The 20,881-nt window shown below is 40.2% G+C and overlaps 1 protein-coding gene across 11 annotated transcripts in view; it reads right to left on the bottom strand.

The window, feature by feature from the left end:
• gpsm1b (G protein signaling modulator 1b) overlaps nucleotides 1-20,881 on the bottom strand; it is a 149,316-nt gene that overhangs the window by 97,971 nt on the left and 30,464 nt on the right. Inside the window, exon 1 of one of the 11 annotated variants that reach the window (XM_078426478.1) lies at nucleotides 20,517-20,642. The exons of 7 other annotated variants lie outside the window; for them this stretch is intronic. In XM_078426478.1, coding sequence (XP_078282604.1) covers nucleotides 20,517-20,602 — 86 coding nt within the window. In that variant the 5' untranslated portion in view covers nucleotides 20,603-20,642. Of the gene's footprint in view, nucleotides 1-1,371; nucleotides 1,419-7,981; nucleotides 8,282-10,866; nucleotides 10,936-20,516; nucleotides 20,643-20,881 lie in introns of those variants that run through there. 3 more of the 11 variants (XM_078426481.1, XM_078426476.1, XM_078426482.1) reach the window with 3 other exon arrangements.

Raw genomic sequence — 20,881 nt, 5'->3', positions numbered from 1 at the left:
AACAGTGTGCACTGAAAACCTGTGCTTGTTTCTATCTACATGCTGAAGCTGTAATATCTTACAATGGCGACGAAGATCGGATAGAGTTTGTGAACTCAACCTTTAAATACAGTGCAGGACTGTTTTGCAAAGATGCAGTATTGTTTAACATTTTAAGCAGCAAATACGAAGTTGTGTCACAGTTGTTTGCGAACTGGACATGATAGGCCACAGATCCTTCTGGGCCTATCAGACTGGGACTGTAGTTTAAAACAGCAGCTGTACAAATCGTCAATAAGATCGTCTCTCATTCTTCTGAACTCCAATGAGAAAAGTCCCAACCTACTTAACCTTTCCTCATATGTCAACCCCCTCATCCCTGGAATTAACCGTGTAAACCTTCTCTGCACTGCCTCCAGAGCAAGTACATCCTTTCTTAAATATGGACACCAAAACTGCACACAGTATTCCAAATGCAGTCTTACCAACACTGTATACAGCTGCAGCAACACCTCCCTACTTTAATACTCTATTGCCCTGGCAGTAAAGGCCTTCCTAATCACTTGCTGCACATGCATACTAACTTTTTGTGATTCCTGTACTAGTACCCCCAGGTCCCTTTGTGTTGCATTACCACGCAGCTCCTCCCCATTTAGAAAATAACTTTCTTTATGATTTTTTTTCCAAAATGCATAACTTCACATTTATCAGTATTAAATTTCATCTGCCAAGTCGCTGCCCATTCTCCTAGCTTATCTATATCCTTTTGCAGGCTTTTTCTATCCTCCTCACTCCCTGCTTTACCTTCCATTTTTGCGTCATCTGACACTTGGTCCCCTCCTCTAAGTAATTTATATCTACGGGGCAAGATGGCGTCCTTGGGATACATAGGCCCGACTAGGGACTTCCGACAAAAACAGTGAAACCTTTACCTCGTACTGTGAGCGAATGGAAATGTTTTTTATTGCAAATTACATTATTGAAGCTGAAGAAACAGAGGATGATGATCAAGGGCAGGTATGAGCACAAAACAAGGCCATCCATGAACAAAAGAAAGCCATTGTATTAACTGAAATTGGCCCTGAAGTTTACGAAACTCTCACCAACATCCCAGCCCCAGAGAAAGCAATGAATGTTTCATTTCAGACTGTTTTTTCAAAACTTGATGCTCACTTTAACCCTAAGCCCTTAGAGATTGCAGAAAGTTACAAATTTCACACAACAAAACCAGAAGTCTGGTGAGACTGTGGGTGAGTACATTATCTCATTGAAGAAGTTGTCTCTACACTACAATTTTGCGACATTTCTGGATCGAGCTTTGCGTGATAGATTTGTATGTGGTATGCTAGATGAGCAAATTCAATCAAAATTACTGAACACACCAGACCTTACCTTTGATTTGGCACGTAAAACTGCTGTGGCATGTCAAAGTGCACATGAGTTTCGACCAACACATGCTGGAACAGTCAACAGTCAAAAGGCAGTTCCAAAGCACAAGCATGACAAGACAGGGGAAAGGCCTTCACAGCAATGTTCTGGGAAAAGCGTAGATATGTGCTATCGGTGCAATGGTCAACACAAAGCAAATAAGTGCCAGTTCAAGGACTCTAAGTGCAACAACTGTTAAAAGAAAGGCCATATTGCATCAGTATGTAGAGCACCATCACAGGACAAAGCAAAACAAAAGGCTCGACAAAACTAAATGCGTGGGATTCACAACCTCGAAGAACAGTCAGAGAGTAATGAACTTGGACTGTACGGCATCTATACTACGAACGGTGGGTCTGGAAAGGGAGACTTTTCGATAAGGATCAAAGTGAACAATCAATAAATTATAATGTGTACTGATACCGCTGCTGATTGCACAATTATAAGCAAAGACACCTATGAATCCAAGTTTAGCAGTATGCCTATCACAGAAACAAACGTTCAGCTGAATATGTACTCTGGAAAAGTGTTGGAGACATCTGGAGAGATAGTTTGTGATGTACAACACAAAGGCAAGACTTAAGTTGCCAATAGTTGTCGCGAGTTATGTCAATAGGCCAACGTTGATGGGCAAAAAATGGCTCCGCTTACTCAAACTGGACTGGAAATCTGTATTCCAAGTCAAAGCGCAAACACAACTGGATCAGTTGTTGTAGAAACATCAAGCTATGTTCAATGAAAGCTACGATGGCATAAAGGGTGAGCAAGCACACATCAGGATTCGACCCGATGTGGAACTGTCGACTGTAGACCGCGACCAGTGTCATATTCGCTGAAAAGTAAAGTGGAAGCTGAAATCAAAAAGTTGGAACAAAACGGTGTTCTGGTTAAAACAGATCACAGTGATTGGGCTACTCCAATAATAGTGGTCCCGAAAGCGGACAACACAGTGAGTTTTGTGTGGAGACTACAAAGTGACCATCAATCAGGCAGTAGATGATGAACAGTACCACTACCAACCTCACAAGATTTATATGCTGAACTTGCTGGTTCCAGGGTATTCTCCAAGCTACATCTGTCACATGCATGTGCTCAGCTAAATGTTGATCGTAAGAGCCAGCAGTACCTTGCGATAAACACATACATGGGGCTGTATTCCTACACAAAACTACCATATGGTGTGAAGTCAGCACCAAAAATCTTCCAAGCTATAATGGACAAGATTCTGCAAGGAACCTCACGATGGTTGAGCAATCAAGATCACTTGCTGATTGCAACTGTTACTAAGGAGGAGAATCTGGTGATACTCAGTGAAGTGTTGAAACGGCTTGAAGATCACAATATAAAGTTGAAAAGAAGCAATGTGTGCATTCGGACAGACCGTGGTAGTGATCTTGGGTTGAAAGTGGATCAACATGGACTACAACCAGTGAAGGAAAAGATTGAAGCTATCGCAAACGCACCAACACCACAGAATGTGTCTCAACTCCGCTCCTTCCTGGGTATGGTACAGTATTACTCACGCTTCTTACCCGAGTTAGCAACAAAGCTAGCTCCTCTTCACAAGTTGTTGATCAAGGATTAAAAAATGGCAAAAGGTCCAAAGAGCAACAAAATGCTTATGATGCATGCAAGAGCCTGACCAGTGATGCATTGTTTACTGTGATACAAATCGCGAGTTAAAGTTAGTAATACCCAATTGTTTAAGACAAAGATTACTTAAAGAACTCCATAGTGAACACACAGATATTGTGGGAATGAAGTCTACAGCCAGAGGTGGCATGTATAGGCCAGGAATGGACAATGACATAGAAAAATGGCAAGCAAATGTAGCACTTGTCAGAGTTGTAGAAGTAGGCCTGCCCAAACCCCTTTGCAAACATGGTCTTGGCCGACTAGACCTTTTCAGAGGATTCATGTGGATTTTTGTGAATCAATAATAATTGATTGGAATAATAATTTTCTTATTTTGGTAAATAGCCGCTCAAAGTGGATTGAGGTGGTACATATGGGTACAACCACAACAACAGAAAGAACAACAGACGCATTGTGATCTATCTTTGCATGTCATGGATTACCTGAAGAGCCCCCAATTTCGTGCTGCACAGTTCCAAACTTTCATGAAGCTAAATGGTATCAAGCATACCTTAGTGCCAACTTACCATCCGGCATCTAACGGCACAGCCGAAAGGTCAGTTAGGATAGTCAAAGTTCCCAAGAAACAAGTTCTTGAAGGGAATTCAAAATTCAGTATGTCACAGCAGCTAGCTAGTTTCTTACTGAAATATCGTATCACGCCCCAATCTACCACAGCGTATACACCAGCTGAACTTCTCATGAAAAGAAGGCTCAGAACTAGACTTTGGTTTGACCTAACCCATCTCCTAAGGTTGAACGCAAACAATCTGATCAGAAACGTCATTGAAGTTAAAAAAAACGTAGGTTCAATACACATGATCAGATTCATGTTCTCAGCCCCCCTTACAAAGCAAACAAATGGAGGGAGGAACAATAGTTGAAGTGTGTGGAACCAGGAGGTACTTGGTAGAAATTGGAGGACGTATTAGAATTGTGCTCATGAGCTATGTATAGACGAAGAAGCAGAACTGTCAGACTTTGGTATTATTCCAAGTTCAGATGCAACAGCAGAATCTCCAAAGAAAGTAGAGACAAAGGTAAATGATCCTGAACTTGACTCTCGTTTAGAACCACATCCTGACACTCCCCCTAAACCACTCAGGAGATCAGAGTGTGTAAACCAGTCATCAGATTATATTTATAAAATTATTCGTGTTTGTCTAATTTACAAGTTATTTTACTTTCTAAGAGAGCAGTGTAGTGTATATAATGGTACTGTACTTTAAGTACCGAGTACTAGAATGGTATGATGTGTCATGTGATATATTCAATATCTTATCAGTCTCATAAATATGAGTACCTCCGCAGTGTACTTTTGTAAAATAAAAACCCACACTGGCAACAGCGTGCACTGAAAACTTGTGCTTGTTTCCATCTACATGCTGAAGCCGTAATATCTTTCACACCTCATTAAAAATCACACTGAAATTCACATCACCGTAGCAACTTACAAACCTTGGCTCCAGATTGACGAGAGATTTATTTAACTTGGCTACAAGAGATAGAAAGAAAGAAATGGGTGTGCCAATCAATCCTCATGTTCTACTTAGAAGGAGTATATTGTTGGCAAGCATCATTTCAGAGATGTGGTTCAAAATTAACAGCAAAGATTATAAAAAGAATGTCATACTCCTGTACTAAATGCTCATGTTTGCCGGCTCCTCCAAATGACCGAAAGTATTGATTCGGTCCATAAGCCTACGCCTGTTCTGATCAATTGTTATATAAACTCCAAATCATCAGATCACTGCCACACAAGAGACTGCAGATGCTGCACTCTTGAGCAAAATCAAACTGCAGGAGAAACTCAGCACATCACACAGCATCCATAGAGGGAATGGAAAGTAAACGTTTTGGGTCAGGATCCTTCTTCAGTCTGAAGAAGAGTCCGAGATGCTGCCTAACCTGCTGAGTACCTCCAGCAGTTTGTCTTTAGGTTCATCAGGAGTGACTTTGGTTCACAACTCAATTTTGAGGACAGAAGATCTGATTATGTTTGGAGAAACAAAGAACTGCAGGTCCGGGTTTATAAAAGAAAGACACAAAGTGCTGAAGTAACTCAGCGGGTCAGGAGGCATCTCTGGAAAACAGGGATAGGTGAAGTTTCTGGTTGGGATCCTTCTTCAGTCCAAACCTGAATCTTCATTTATCAATGTTCTCCAGAGATGCTGTCTGACCCGCTGAGTTACTCCAGTATTTTATATTCGATTATGTTTAGCTGTTGCCTTTTACAGCAAAGCTAGACCCTTTTTGTTTGTTGTCTCATTACTACTGTCCGTTTGAGTTGCAACATCACCACTTTAAACATTTATTCCATTTTGCATGTAATCTATGATATATCAGCTCTTCAGGTCCACCTGTTGTCCTTACTCTCACTCCCCTGTGGCCCTACAACTTATTCTCACATTTGTCCATCAACCCCTCTTTTATTTTTAATATTTAGCCATTTACTTACACTAAGAGGTAATTTAACAATTAGCCCACCTGGAATGTGGCAGGAATCTGGAGCAACCAGCAGAAACCCACATGGTCACAGGTGAACATGCAAACCCCACATAGACATCACCTGAAGTTAAAATTAAACCGAATGCATGGAGCAGTGAAACACCAGCAAAACTGCAGCATCATCGTTCTACCTTGCATCCAATTACAGATTTTACACCTTTCATTATTTTTGTATATTTAATCTGTTAACGCTTCTGGCAGTAGGTCACTAGTCTGAAACATTAACTTTGCTTCTTTCCACACATTCTGCCTGACTTGCTAAGCATTTTCCACTATTTATTTGTATTTCTTATTTGCATAGCATTTAGTTTTTGTTCATGCTTTCTCACTGGTCTGATGCTCAACTCCCTAAAGAACCACACAATTAGATGTTTATAGCAGTCTTGCAAAACACAAATATATAATTACCTGGGGATCATTCTAAGGTACTTGTGTTTTCCAGAGGGTGCTCATTTTGGAGAATTGTTTTATACTGCTGCTAGGAATAACCTTAACATTGCTTTTTTGAGTTTTTTGCAAATCAGAGAAATAAGTCTATTAACTTTGACAAATAATTTAGGCAAAACAATGAGATGGAAAGGTATTAATTTCTCAAACTAAACAGAAATAAACCAGTGTGTCTTTTGTGTCTTCATAATAGTTTATGACTCATTTCTAAATTTCTACCTCCATTTTACTAATTTATTAACTGCAATCAAATATAGGAATTTATATGTTTTCCAGTGAAATCCTGTACATCTTTTCATCCAGGGACAGAAATCAGCATCTTAGTCTGCTTCACAGCAAAACAAATCCAAGATCTCAAACCATAGTTTACAAAACTATTATTTGGGGATGAGGAATGTTATTTAAAGTTAATTGATTCATCATGTGATTCAACACTAGGAAGGGGAAAATAGATGAGCATTAAGTGTTGCTATGAAATTCAAGAAAAACTTCAAACTTTCTTATTTTCTTTCTTTCTATGAAATGCAATTCTTGAATTTTTATCTTCTATAACCGCAGGATAACACGAAAAAAGCACAATTAATTTCACCTTTCTCTACCTCAAAAAATGCAGGAAATACCGCAGACCATTTGTGCACAGCTAGTTTGCACAAACAGGAAAGATAATAAGTGAATTGTGTCACTGACATTGATAGAAGCATGAATTTTCAGCTAGACATGAGACAGATCCTTCAGGATGACAGCGGCGGTGGATGGAGGAAATGAACAATTCCATTGCGGAGACCGAGGACTCCACTCCCGTGCCCTCGGAGTTGCTCTGGTTTTCAGAGGTTAGTGTGCAACAGGCGCCCCAGGGCACAGAGGCTGTGTGTGACTCTGTGAAGCGAGGGACGATGTGCTCACAGGTCAACGTCTCTGGCATTGGTGGAGTAGGCCGCAGGAGGCCTTGTGGCAGCTTGGGACCAAATTAGATTGGGTGTTGCTCCAACAGGCCGAGCGCACAGAATGGACATGCCTGCAGAAGCACGGAGCGGCAGAGAAAGGCACCAACAACATTGCCTGGCCAGGCCGACCCCTGCAACTCCAACCCAGGGCTGCCAAGACAATGTGCCTTTATACCCAAGTTCAGGCCAACATTTTTAACAATTTTGTACTTGAAGGATACCAATTGGAGCCAGAAACATGGTGACTCTTGTGTACTACCTTAGAGTAATCTACTATTTTTACACTCGTCCTTAAGTATGATTGTGCCCATGTATAATAAGACTTTTACTGAACTGCATGCAAAAATGGAATTTCACTGTACATATGATAATAATATATCATTGAACATTAGGAACAATAGGTGGGCAAGGCAGGCATGCAACCATCTGAAATAATGCCATGGGATCTTGCATGTTCAGCTGATGGAGCCTCAGTTTATCATTTCATCTGAAAGCAGTTGCTTCTAATATTGGAACATTCCTGTACTGGACTGGCAGCATTCAACTTGGCCTTTAGATTTCAGTCTTGCACCCATGACCTACACTTGTTTTGTTTTCAATTACCACAGCTGACACAGTGGGTCAAATGGCTGGAGAAATTACTTGTGCTCGTTGGTTCTTTTTGCAGATATACAACAGCAAAACATTTGAAATCTCTCAATCCACACTTCCCCTGCAATTCAATTAATTTCAAAAGCAGATTGTGTTATAACATTTCTTTTTCGTTCAATGGCCTCTCTAATTATTGCCAGTAATGTCCAACACCACATACTCCCAGTCTTTCTAAATGCAACACATATTTTATGAGAAGCAAAAAGCAAACACTTAGTGAGGTAGTTGCCTTTTTGGATTGTGGATTTATTTTGTCAAAGTAACAGACAATATAGTACAAGCCCTCAATATGTGTGAAGATTTATGTGTCTAACATTGATTGAAATGGAACACCACGCGTACTAGTGTTATTAGCATTTGTTTTTTTAAACTGTGCAAAAGCAACTTACCTTTTCTTTTGCATGCATTTAATCTTCTGAACATAGAAGCACAACTCTGTGTCTATCGGTAGCAAGACTGCACAGGGTCTCGACCCAGAATAGACAAGTCTGCAAACCGCCATCTCAGCCCTGTTGAAACCCAAGGGCTGAGTCTTTACGTGTAGTATCCGCATGGTTTAGGAGTAGATTTGGAACAAGATCCAGATCTTGCAAAAAAACGGAAAAGGTATCCACTTGTTTCCTCAGGATCAAAATGGGACTCCTTTTTATGAATAGCAGATTCACAAAACTGTAATGTGAATACGATGTAATCTTCACGGAATTGATATTATTCTGGTAGATATTATTCTACCAGAAACTTTTCTAGCAAAACATGCAACATTCTGGAACAACACAGGTGTATTGTAACAGCACAAAAGATTGAGCTTGAGCTACTTAAATGAGAGGAAATTCACTCCTTTGAAATCATGGAAGGCACAATGACATCTGTTACTGCGCAGCTAACACTGTCACTGAAATCCTCTAATTCAGATAAGTGCCAGCATCAGCTTTCTATTCTTTAACCCTCAGATTACTGGCAGGGAACATAAACACAGATGTGAGCAAGATGAAATATTTCACAAAGGGTCATGTGAAACACACTTGATTGTTCTAACCTATTATTTCCAAACACCATGTTTTCAAAGATTGCATCTTCAATTAAAATGAATTGTCAAACACTGGACTATTGCATTACTGACATGGAGCAGAAGTGTGAGGGCTGGGAGGTGGTAAGGGCAAAGGAAATTCAGATATGAAATGCAAGAGTGGAAAATGAATAGCAACTGGTAGATTCAAAACAGAAGTACAAAATGTTATTCTTAATAACAGGCAATGGTCAAAGAGTGGATCACAGCTCGGACACTGGTGACATCTTCAGTCTAAATCAAAGATCTTTACTATAATCAACAGAAATACCAAACTACTTTACCAACTTGGTCAAGCTTTTCATCGTATGTCCTGTTGACTAACTAATCATAATTTATTTTTTTAATCAGTAAGAGCCTATTTGATACCAAAAGGGCCTCAAAACAGCCATCTGTTAAACAGCCTGTTGGATCAATAGTTTAATTTCACTCTAGAGCACTCGTGCAGTCAGGATGAACGGCCCATGTATATCGCGTAACAATGCCATGAACTAAAGACAAACAGCCTGCACTTGCTGGAATCTTGAGCAATAATCAAACTGCCAGAGGAACTCAACGGATCAAGCAGCACTTTTGGAGTGAAATGGACAGACGATGTATCGGGTCTTACCAAAGCCTTGGTAACTTTCTATGCGACCCGACTCATCTGTCTGCCACCCAGTTCCTTCCCCTTCCTCCGTTGACTCCATCTGCTCATCACCCAACCCTCCCTACTTTGGCTTCCTCATTTTTCTTCCCTCCAACCACCGTCCCCTTCTACTCATCCCCCCCTCCAGTTCTACAATTCATTCCCCAATCCCCAATATACTTTCTTATCAGATGATACAATTTGCACCCTTTTGTCTTCTCCACTCGAGTCTTGGTATTTAAATCTGCCCTAGCTTCTCCCACCTGACTCATCTGCGAATCAACCCCTTAGCTGGATCCACCCATCGCTTGCTTGCTCTTGCTGCACCCAATGTTCTCACCTCTTTCCACAAGTTATCCCCCTTCTACCCCATCAGTGTGAAGAAGGGCCTCGACCCAAAACATCATCTGTCCATTTCTCTCCACAGATGTTGCCTGACCCACTAAGTTCCTCCAGCAGTTTGTTTTTTGCTGAATGTTTGTTAATTAAATTGTTCTATCAAATTTAGAGGTTTTTTGTGTCTTTTGGGCAGCAGTATCTTTCCTCATTCACTCTCTAAGATATCATGGATAACTGGTAATTTAAATAAACACAGGCATTTTTTTTAAATGGCTCACTCTACAAAGACAGCTTCAGATCTGCAACAGTATTGAAACACAGTTGTTGATCACATTGGTAAAGTATAAAGCATGAGGTGAAACAACCAGAATAGAATGGTGAGGAAATAGTTTCATTGAACATTTTATTCAATGCCATAATTGGGGATTGCATGAAACACTGCAAAACTGTCCATGTTGTGTTTCAAGAAGATTGATTACACTAGGATAATGTTTGTTCCAAATTCTTTGATATATTGCAACCTCAGAGCTTTCAAGAGGTTACATGCTTGAGAGCTGGAGCTTTCTTTTCTTCAGTAGCAAACACACATGCATCAATGTTTTCCTAATCAATGCACAGACAAATTTCAGGCAGCATTGATTCAGTATTGTTTCACACAAATGACTAGGCAGGTCTATGTGATACACTTCAACAAAAATAGCTCACAGGGTGCTGATTCTTTTCGACAGTCATCCAATTCAACACGCCTTGCAAAATAGAATTCACAGTTAGTGAGATCCAAAATGCCTAGCACCTCTTAATGTTACCACCTACAAACAAAAAGAATAGAGTTGGGGCAACAAAGCAATGAACTCACTTCAAATCTTGTTATTTACCTTATCACTCAGAGATTTCATCAACTACCAATTAAAAGGCATTTAATGACAAATTAAGAAAACAGAGCAGGATTCAGAGACACGTTTATACCATGCAACTGATCTGGCATCTTCCAGAGAGCCTGTAAAATAAATTGCAAGTAGTGATGGGAACTAATAATAGCATTTAACAGGGAGCTAGACAAATTTCAGGCAGCATTCATTCAGTATTGTTTCGGAGCAAAGAGACGGAGGCAAAGAGACGGAGGCAAAGAGATAACACTTGTCCCAAGTTATCTCCCAATCTGTTTTGGATTGCAGCAGCATTCTGGAGTCTATTGCCCATTCCTTCCACTGAGCTTTTTCCATTTCTTATTTCCGTCTCACCTGGAGGCAAAAAGGTGGCAAACTTTTGTCATCAAGAATCTTTTCAAGAGTTTGGTGATTGTAATTCTTTCTGTGCCCAACGCTTAAATTTCTTCATATATTTTTGTAGATTTCCAGCAACATAACTCAATTTTAGCAGCATTTTCTTTAGCAGTACATTCTGCAGCATTGCTAAAGGAAAATGCAACAGATTATGTGTTGTGCTGTGCTATGCTATGCTGCATCAATGCCTGTGTTGTGGACACAAACACAAAATTGAAATACAGGACGATCTCAACCCCTCGTTCCAGAGATGAACTGATGTGATCCAAAGCACTCTCAGACTAAATGTCATTGACATAGCAACAGAAATAAACCTATTCAAACATCCGAGCAACAGACCATGGGCTGGCACTACGTAAATGAGACTTGTTTGGACGATCAAAAGATTGGCACAGTCATTACTTTGGCTTATGATGAACTAGATTTTTTTCTGATCTTCTAAGACTTTCACTTTATCAAAGCAGAAATGCTTTAAAATTCTATGCCAGCGACAGTTTTCAAATTGAAAGACACAATCAATTAAAATTCCAAGTATTTATTTCATATTATTTCCTCATTAAAAAAAGCTAAATATTAAATGAAATTTGCAGTTCCTTAAAGCAAAGTCCTCCTAGTGTTTGAAGTCAACACAAGCAGCATATCGTTCGTTCTTCTTCATCCTCTTTCTTCAATATATATTTCTGCTGTACTCTCTTACTTACCAGTAAATGTTTCAATGATATTCACCTCAACTGTGCCTTGTTATCTTGAATCCACGTAGCTGGTAATTCAGTTTTTGCTTCTCATTCTGTTCAATTTCTTAGGATTTCTGTTCAATTGTTTACTCTTGGACCAATATCATTTTTTTCCAAAAAAATGTTATTCCAAATATCCAGTGTTCCTAATTTAAAAGCTGGTCTGAAACAGTTTTATCAATTTCTTGATTTTGCAAACCCCAACTCCAGAAAATAAAAATCAGTCTCAAAGAGCTCACTGCATAACACAGGAGACTATTTCGTTCATCGAATTTGTGCTGTTAATGAAATATCTAAAAGATAAATTATACTCCTTGTCTGCTTATCTTACTGACTTTTAAATTCCATCAATGATTAACCAATAAAACAGAAACCCCCCTAAAAAGAGCCAGTAAACAGTCAGCTAACATTAAACATGAGCAAGGTTAATTCTGGGTTAAACACTGGTAATGATAGTCAAATCAAACTGTTTAATTCTGCTCCCTTTATTTCCCAACGTCATGGTCTCTGTTACATATTCACAAATATACCTACCACAAGTACAGAATGTACTGCTGTAGCGGACCTGTGTTACAGCAATGCATTTAAGATAAAAGATAATTATTCCTCAATGGTTCAATGGTGCCTTTATTGGTGCTTTATTCTTCAGGATTGCCATCTCTAAGAGCAAAACACTGGGGGCGATAATTACTGTGAACTGTTTGATTTCACTGGCCTTTATCCTCATAGAGTAAAGAAAGTCAGTGATGCAGAAACAACTCCAAATTGTCTATTGTCTAAATCAAAGTGGAATACTTTGTTCCAATTATTTGGAAATAAAATGCAACTTAGTTTATCATCTGCAAAAAGTAGAGGCCATTTTAAAACTTTCTATATTGTTATAAAGTTACTGCGTGTGTGTGTGTGTGTGTGTGCGCGTGTGCGCATGTGCGTGTGCGTGTTCCCCTCCCATCTCTGTAATTTTCTCTGCATTATTCCAATTCCTGCTTTTTGCGTATCCCAAATTATTCATCTCTCCACCATAACCAAGCCCTAACCACTCTGAAATCCATCCCTAAACCTCGCCTCTCAAGAAGCTTAATACGTGGTCTAAGCTTGACACAATGCTTATTTTCTTGTCTGCTTACACAGCTCAGTTGAAATTTAGCAGAAATAGCAGAAACCCCCAGACCAATGTTCAGAGTTGAAGTTATAATAAGTTCTTAAGGAAAGGTTACTGACCTCCTGTAACCTTTCACTTCCTTTCTTATCAAGAATCTACCACTTCCTTAAAAATATTCAAAGTCCACACTGCCAGGAATAGAGTTCCAAATATTCATGACGCTCAAGGGAAAAAAATCCCATCTTTCTTGCCTGGGTGACCCGTGTTTCTAGATTATACTTCAAAAGGAAATCCATCTCTTGGGATCTTGTATATTTTGTAAATTGGTTACCAAAAAAGATCATTCAAAACACCAGTGCCACACAATTTCTGGACCCAATATGGGAATATTTTAAGCATTATATTATTTCTGAAGCTGAAGAATTCCAAAATTTCATGACTCAATACCCAATTGACCCTAATTTTGTTTACCGCAAAGCATTTAACCTCTGCCAATTCTTTAACTTGCCACAGTTCCTTCACTCCTCCAATTCAGACTTCTTGCTCATATTTGAATGTTAATCCCTCCACGGTGGTGCAGCGGTAGTTGCTGCCTTACAGCGAATGCAGCACCGGAGACTCAGACCCTGACTACGGGCGCCGTCTGTACGGATTTTGTACGTTCTCCCCGTGACCTGCGTGGGTTTTCTCCGAGATCTTCGGTTTCCTCCCACACTCCAAAGACGTACATTTGGCTGGGCAAATGTAAAAAACAATTGTCCGTAGCGGGGATCGTTGGGCGGCGCAGACCCGGTGGGCCGAAGGGCCTGTTTCTGCGCTGTATCTCTAAATCTAAAATCTAAACCAAATTATTTGAGATTTGAACTGGTCTGGGATTCCCTCTGTAATCCTTTTTACAATTTTCCATGAGGTATTATCAAATCTGTTGCTTAATAATGCTTGAATTATGTTCTTTGCAAAGTTTTCATGACATTAAAAATGCTTTATAAATGGCTATTGTTATCCTTAAAATCATCTGTTTCTTAGTTTCAGATTCAAATTAAAAACATTTAGGAAGCTGAAATAATGGAAGAATTCTGACCAGCTCAAGATGAAAGACAGTCAACCTCAGTGACCTAGTTATTTAGCAAATTGGAGGAACAGCACCTCATATTCCGCTTGGGCAGCTTACAGCCCAGCGGTATGAACATTGACCTCTAACTTTAGATAGTTCCTTTGTCCCTCTCTTCCCCTCCCCTTCCCAGTTCTCCCACTGTCTTCCTGTCAGAATCAGAATCGCCTTTATTGTCATCCAAAAAAACAAGTCTTTTGGATGAAATTCCACCTATATCCTTTCTTTGTCCCGCCCCCCCCTGACATCAGTCTGAAGAAGGGTCTCGACCCGAAACGTCACCCATTCCTTCTCCCCAGAGATGCTGCCTGACCTGCTGAGTTACTCCAGCATTTTGTGATACCTAGTTATTTAGCTTGTGCACTGCACCCAAGATTGTAGCTGTAGCCAGGCAATTACAGGAGAGAAAAAAATGCAATAGAAACAGAAAATCCTGGAAACATTCTGCAGATCAGGTAGCATGTATGGAGAGAGAAGCAGTTAATACTTCACCTCTTGGACCCTTCAGAGGGTCCCTCACCTGAAATCAGTCAGGCAACATACGTTCAACACCTTCATGTGTTTAATTATATAAATTGTAAAAAATCCTTGTGGTACACCAACAATTACATCCTGCCAACTGGAAAAAGATCCATTTATGCCTTATTTAGCCAGCAAGTTTTCAATCCATGCCATAAGCTACACCATGTGCTTTTAGATTCTGCAATGACTCAATGCAGCACCAAATGCCTTTTAAAAATCTAGGTGGAGTAAATCCACCAATTCACTCTTATCCATAGCATATTATTTATTTTGAGTTCTATAAAAAGACCTCAAATGTTATTTCCTTTCCATAAAACCACGTTGACTTTGCCAGATTGCCTTGAATTTTCTAAGTGCCCTGTTATAATATGTTTATAGCTTCGAACATTGTACAAAGCAGATGTTAAGTTAACCAGGTTATAATTTCCTGAATTCTGCCCCTCTCCCTTTAGAAACCACAAAGACATCTGAAAGGTTACCTTTTACTCACGCCAGAATAAATCTCTTCATTTTATTTGTGCACCACTGCATTAACTAATTTTCACACCTGCACGAACATTTTGTAGACAGAGTTTAGTTGAACAACAACACTGAAAACCTTGAGACATTTTGGCTCAAAGCTATTGTGCAAAATTACACCCAACACGAGACCGCAAGGTTTCCAAGCGTAGTTCAGCACTGACCATTTCTTGCTCCACTGTATAGTACAATGCACAACAATCCTCTTTCAAGATTTAATACATACTCTCTTCGCATTTGAAGCAATTGGGGGGGGGGATTCTCATTCTCCTTAACCTACTCAGTCTCTCCTCATTCCTGGGAATAGTGTGATGAATCTTCATTGCAGACCCTCTGTAGGAAATATAGTCATATTTAGACAACAAATTGGAAAGTTGTGTACAACAGTCTGAGGAAGGGTCTCGACCCGAAGCGTCACCCATTCCTTCTCTCCCGAGATGCTACCTGACCTGCTGAGTTACTCCAGCATTTTGTGAATAAATACCTTCGATTTGTACCAGCATCTGCAGTTATTTTCTTATACATTCCAGGTGTGATCACATCAATGTTTCATTTGTAGGAAAGAAAACTGCAGATGCTGGTTTAAATCGAAGGTAGACACAAAATGCTGGAGTAACTCAGCGGGTCAGGCAGCATCTCTGGAGAGAATGAATGACCCATTCCTTCTCTCCAGAGATGCTGCCTGACCCGCTGAGTTACTCCAGCATTTTATGTCTATCTTCAATGTTTCATTTAATTGCAGAAAGACCTCCCTAACCTGAATTTAAATCCTCTAGTATTAAATGTTAGTGAATAATTTACCTTCCTAATTTCCTGATACACATGCATATGTCTTGGAACTTATTTCCCCAAAGCATTCGAGAGGAAATGCAAGATATGAAGCTTACCTTTGCTAAAAGCTTATCTACACAAGGCAGTGTCACACAAACAAGAACTAGGTTGTCCAAAACTTTAGGAATCTCTTGGAGACAGATGTTAGGAATGCAATGTTAATCCCCAAGTCACTGTTTCAAGTCACCTGGGAGGAAAAGCACAGGGGCAGCAACGTAATTGTGCTTTAAAAACTTATTTTCATTATACTCAGACTGGAAATTAGCTTAGGGAGTAAGTTGAGGGTAGGGGAGGGGCAAGACAAACAAGCCTGTTTGACTAGGTAAGACTACGAGGGACAAAAAGGTCATACGATAAAACCCTTCAAGTAGATTCAAACCTAGTTTGGTGAGGTGTTACGCATTAGTCAGGAGACTGAGAATGTTACTGCTCTTCAAAAAATACCAACCGGATTTTGTTTTAAACCAGCAACAGAACCAATTTCTGGTGAATGCGCAAACTTTGCACAGGTATCACTGGACATTAGGATTGAACACGGGACTCGTGAGCTTTGAAGCTGCAGCGATAGAAGATGCCCCATTATACCACCCATAACTGTAGCTATTCCCCTTATTAGAGTCCTTATAGTGGTTGCATGCAGCAGCACCACATCCTTCTGCATATCCTCTTGGATGTTTGAGTATGCTAGTCCACAGCACTCGTTTCGTTAAAGGGTGAATATATTATGCTCAAATCATCACTTGGTTCACCGTGGAGCCGTGAACGGAGATTGTAGGACTCAACGTTCAGAATGTCAACATTGTGTCAAGAGCGTATTTAAACTGGTTGCAATATTTCACAAAACCTTTCTGATTCTTATTTTTTTCAACAATTTTGATTTTGAAAAACCTATCAAAGTCCAAATCCCATTGGGAATATTAACAACTCAAAGTGCAAATACCCTTGAAAATTATGCGGCCGACAATTGCCTGAATTTTAAAAAAAGAGACACAATAGAAATAGGTCTCGTGGCCCATCAATAACCATCAACTACCCATTCTGAGATGGAATGCCGAGGCTCTATAAGGCGCTGGTCAGGCCGGATTTGGAGCACTGTGAGCAGATTTGGGCCCAATATTTGAGGAAGGGTGTGCTGGCTCTGGAGAGGCTCCAGAGGTTTACAGGAATGATTCCAGGAAAGAGTGAGTTCGCATATGATGAACGTTTGACAGCACTGCACCTTTACTCACTGGAGTTTAGAAGCTTGAGGGGGGACCTCATTGAAACTTACAGAATAATGAAAGGCAAAAATAGAGTTGAAGTGATGTTTCCACTGGTTTCCAATTCCATCAAGTGATACATTCTGTCCTGTCCTGCACTAATCCCATTTTATTCTCCCTACATTTCAATTACATACATACTCGAGTGGAATTTACAATAGCCAATTATCTACAACTTGGGGTAAAAGGACGAAACATGTGGAGAATGTGAAAACTCTATACTGTTAGCCCTGGAGATCAAGTTTGAACCTGGGTCATGAGCTGTCAGGCTGCAGATCTACCAGCTGCCCCACCGTGCCACTCATAATTTAACATGCATACATAGTTAAGGAAAAATAAGCTGCACATCATCAGTCTCCCCAAATTACTTTTGAGGTGCGACTTCTGAAATTATAAAAGGAAGCTCGCAGGTCCCTGGGTGGGGGCCAACCTCGGGGGCTCCGGCAGCGGCAGCGTCTTCGCCCGCCCCGAATCACAGGGCTTGGGTCGGCCCGCTGTGAACCTGGAATAGGCCGCGGGATTTTCTCCGCCCGGCGGGGGCTTCAATGTCGGGACCGCCCCGACGTGGCAATTTCAACAGCCTGACCACCGGAGAAGACGGCAGGGAAGAGAAAGACATTCTGGCCTTCCACCACAGTGAGGAGGGGACTGGAGGGGACTCACTGTGATGGATGTTTTTTGTTTGTTTTATGTTGGTTGTGATTGTGTTTGTTATTGCTTTATTTTTGTCGCTTCTTATTGTTGGACTGTGGGTAACGGAATTTCGTCCAAAAACATGTTTTTGGATGACAATAAAGGTTATTCGGATTCTGATTCTGACATACATATTTTATCCAGTGAAAGAGTGTCTGTCTTGGGTCTGAGCGCAACTTTGCTGGTGTCAGTAGTTGATGGTTCACACCTCCACTTTTGCATAAACATCTTGGCCCACACTGAGGAAATCCTACATTGACAGTGTTGTCTTTCCAGGAAGAAGAGAAGCAGAGATCTTTTATGCCCACTCAAGTGGACCAAAACCTAGCACTAAACAGGCAGAGTGAAATGATGAATACGAATGATGATTTTTAAATAAGAACTAGAGACCTGGAGCCAGGAATGTGGACAGATACGTGGCTGGAGCTTGGGAATGGGTAGGTCTACCAGGTCAGTGGCTGAGATTGGGAGTTGGAAGTCAGAATATAGCCAGAAATATGGGAGGGGGGTACAGAAGTGGCCAAGAAACAAGTAGGGAAGCTGTGAGCCAGTGAGCCACGAGTCCATCTGTGAGCATGACAGGGCAGTTAGTGCATGTGTTTAGTGGCAGTTCACATGTACCCACCAATGTTTGAACATTAAATTCCCCAGAGCAGATCCTCAATCCTTGAGAGCCAGTAACAACCTTGGGAAATTACGGAAATGAGACACGAATAACATCACACAAAAGACATGGAAGTGTTTGGCCTTCAACAGAAAATACGCACGAGATAACATAAAATAAGGATTGTTTTTCCCAAGTCCCCTAAGAAAAATGCCACAACCAGAACTGTGCAGTCCTTAAAAACACCATGAAACTTTCCCAAATGATTCATTACCTTGAGAACACACAAATTTAAAATAAAAGTAAGTGTGATTTTTCTACCTGAAGCATGATAACGTGGCACCTCAACCAAAGACACATTCTGCAATAATGACAATTGAAGTTACATCAAAAGCTGATCTCCTGGCTCACTACACTGCCAAATGTAAATCACCCCTTACAATAGATGATGACTTAATAATGCCTTCAATAATAGATATCCAGCATTCATCTTTGGGTAATAAATACCTAGAAAATCATCTCCCGAGATGCTGCCTGACCTGCTGAGTTACTCCAGCATTTTGTGAATAGAAAATCATCAAAATGACTTTGTCAAATCTTATTGTTTCACAATGAATCACAAATGTATTGTTATCTTAAACAACTGCTGGGATATCAGGCTGGTTTGCAATGCAATTGGACAAGTCAGTTTACACAACTTTGAAGGGGCGTTCCATTAAGATTTACTACACTGTGAAGAACTGCCAGAAAAAACAACTGATGCTGAAATATGTTGAATTCTGCACAAGTATATTTAGGGCATAGATTCCAAAGGATTATGCTGGAGGATAGACAAAAAATGCTGGAGTAACTCAGCCGGCCAGGCAGCATCTCTGGAGAAAATGCATAGGTGACGTTTCGGGTTGGGACCCTTCTTCAGACTAAACGGATGTACAGTGATGAGCAGCTGCAATGACAAGTGGACATTTAGGTGTTGTGGCCAGAGGGAGAGAAAATGCACCAGATGCTGAAGCAACAAATTGCTGCATTCATGCAGAGATATTGATAGCCAAGCAATTGCCTCTCGAGCTTTAACAACCACTTTGTCACAGTAATTAAAGCTATGAATAACGTTGGAAAGAACTGCAGATGCTAGTTTACACCGACGATTGACACAAAATGCTGGAGTAACTCAGCGGGGCAGGCGTCTCTGGATAGAAAGTATGGGTGACGTTTCAGACCGTCTGAAGAAGGGTCTCAACCTGCAATGTTTCCTCAGTTGTCATGCCTGTGCTGCAGTGAGATGGAATGGCAGGTGACCATCCCCAACTTTTATTTGCTGAAGTGTGATAGCTACCCCCTTGGAAAGTTTTAAACTGACTGAAATACAATGTGAACTTGAAGCTTTTTGCCTTAGTAGAATAGTTTCACAATTTCCAATATCGTGCTACGCTTGCATATCTGGCAGATGTATTTGATTATTTTAATCGCCTAAATCTGTCTAAGCAGGCAAACCTATCAACTATGTTTGAAATGGCTGACTAGATCAGAACTTTAAAATGGTTTGGAGTCTGGTTCAAAAACGTCAGATGCAACACTTTGGATACTTTTTCCCACTTTTGCATCAAAATAAAAATCCAACTTAAACTGCAACCGAAACCAAGTTCCAAAACAAACTGGACATTAAAGAGATCTAAGAATCCTTGGCTTGTATTCATCCCTAGATTGAAAAGCTTATGTTGACACAGAAAGCAGAGAAATCTCTGTGGAAAACCTTGACCTAATCATTTTATAAAATAAATTATCCGTAAAGTATAAATGTAAAATAATAGCAGGAGAGCTTGATACTGCAATTATGCCCTTAATTATGCTTTTATAAAAATGTACAGGAATTTGCAGTTACCATTTATGCAAATTCCATTTCTGAAATAGGCAATTTCCTACAACTATACTGCAGCTGGGGGCATGTATTTTAAAAAGAAATGACTTGCTCACTTCAAGACCTCATCTTTCCTCAAATATTATGCTCTTTTTCTATTTGTGCTAGATACACCCAGTGTGTGGATTTCCATTTAATTTCTAGCTCATATGCACAAATCTAGCAGCAAACAAGAATACAAATGGTCATGATCATAACAGATCCACATCAGTCTATGAAGATAACGCTAGACCTCGGCATCAAATACAGTAAGAAGCAGTCATAGACTCCAAAATGTATTGTTTAAAAGTACATATCATTTACATTGGGACATACCTTCTTTGAAAGCAAAGATACACATTATCGGAGCCTCCAAGATAATGTTTCCACAATTCTGCAGGGTGAGGAGTTAGACAAGCCATACCATGTTCAAAGGATTATTCTCTGGCCCTGCTGGCTTCCTGTTACACGTTGAAGTCAGAATGTACGTTCTCCTGTATCATGCTGCTTTAAATAACTGCTTTGCTTATTGCTGTAGCTCCACTGAAACCACTACTGAGATTTGATTGGCAAATTTATGCTTTCAAATTAGGTCATGTGATCCAAGTAATAATTTATCACTTATGCTTAGAATGTTTTTGAAATGGTCAAAACGTGTTTTTTTGGCATTCAGAAGGAGCATAAATATAATTTAGGAGACT

This window comes from Rhinoraja longicauda, chromosome 31 (assembly GCF_053455715.1).
Source record: "Rhinoraja longicauda isolate Sanriku21f chromosome 31, sRhiLon1.1, whole genome shotgun sequence".
NCBI lineage: Eukaryota > Metazoa > Chordata > Chondrichthyes > Rajiformes > Arhynchobatidae > Rhinoraja > Rhinoraja longicauda.
The sequence above is the reverse complement of the archived record's forward strand: the minus strand, read 5'-3'. Positions and strand labels throughout refer to the sequence as shown.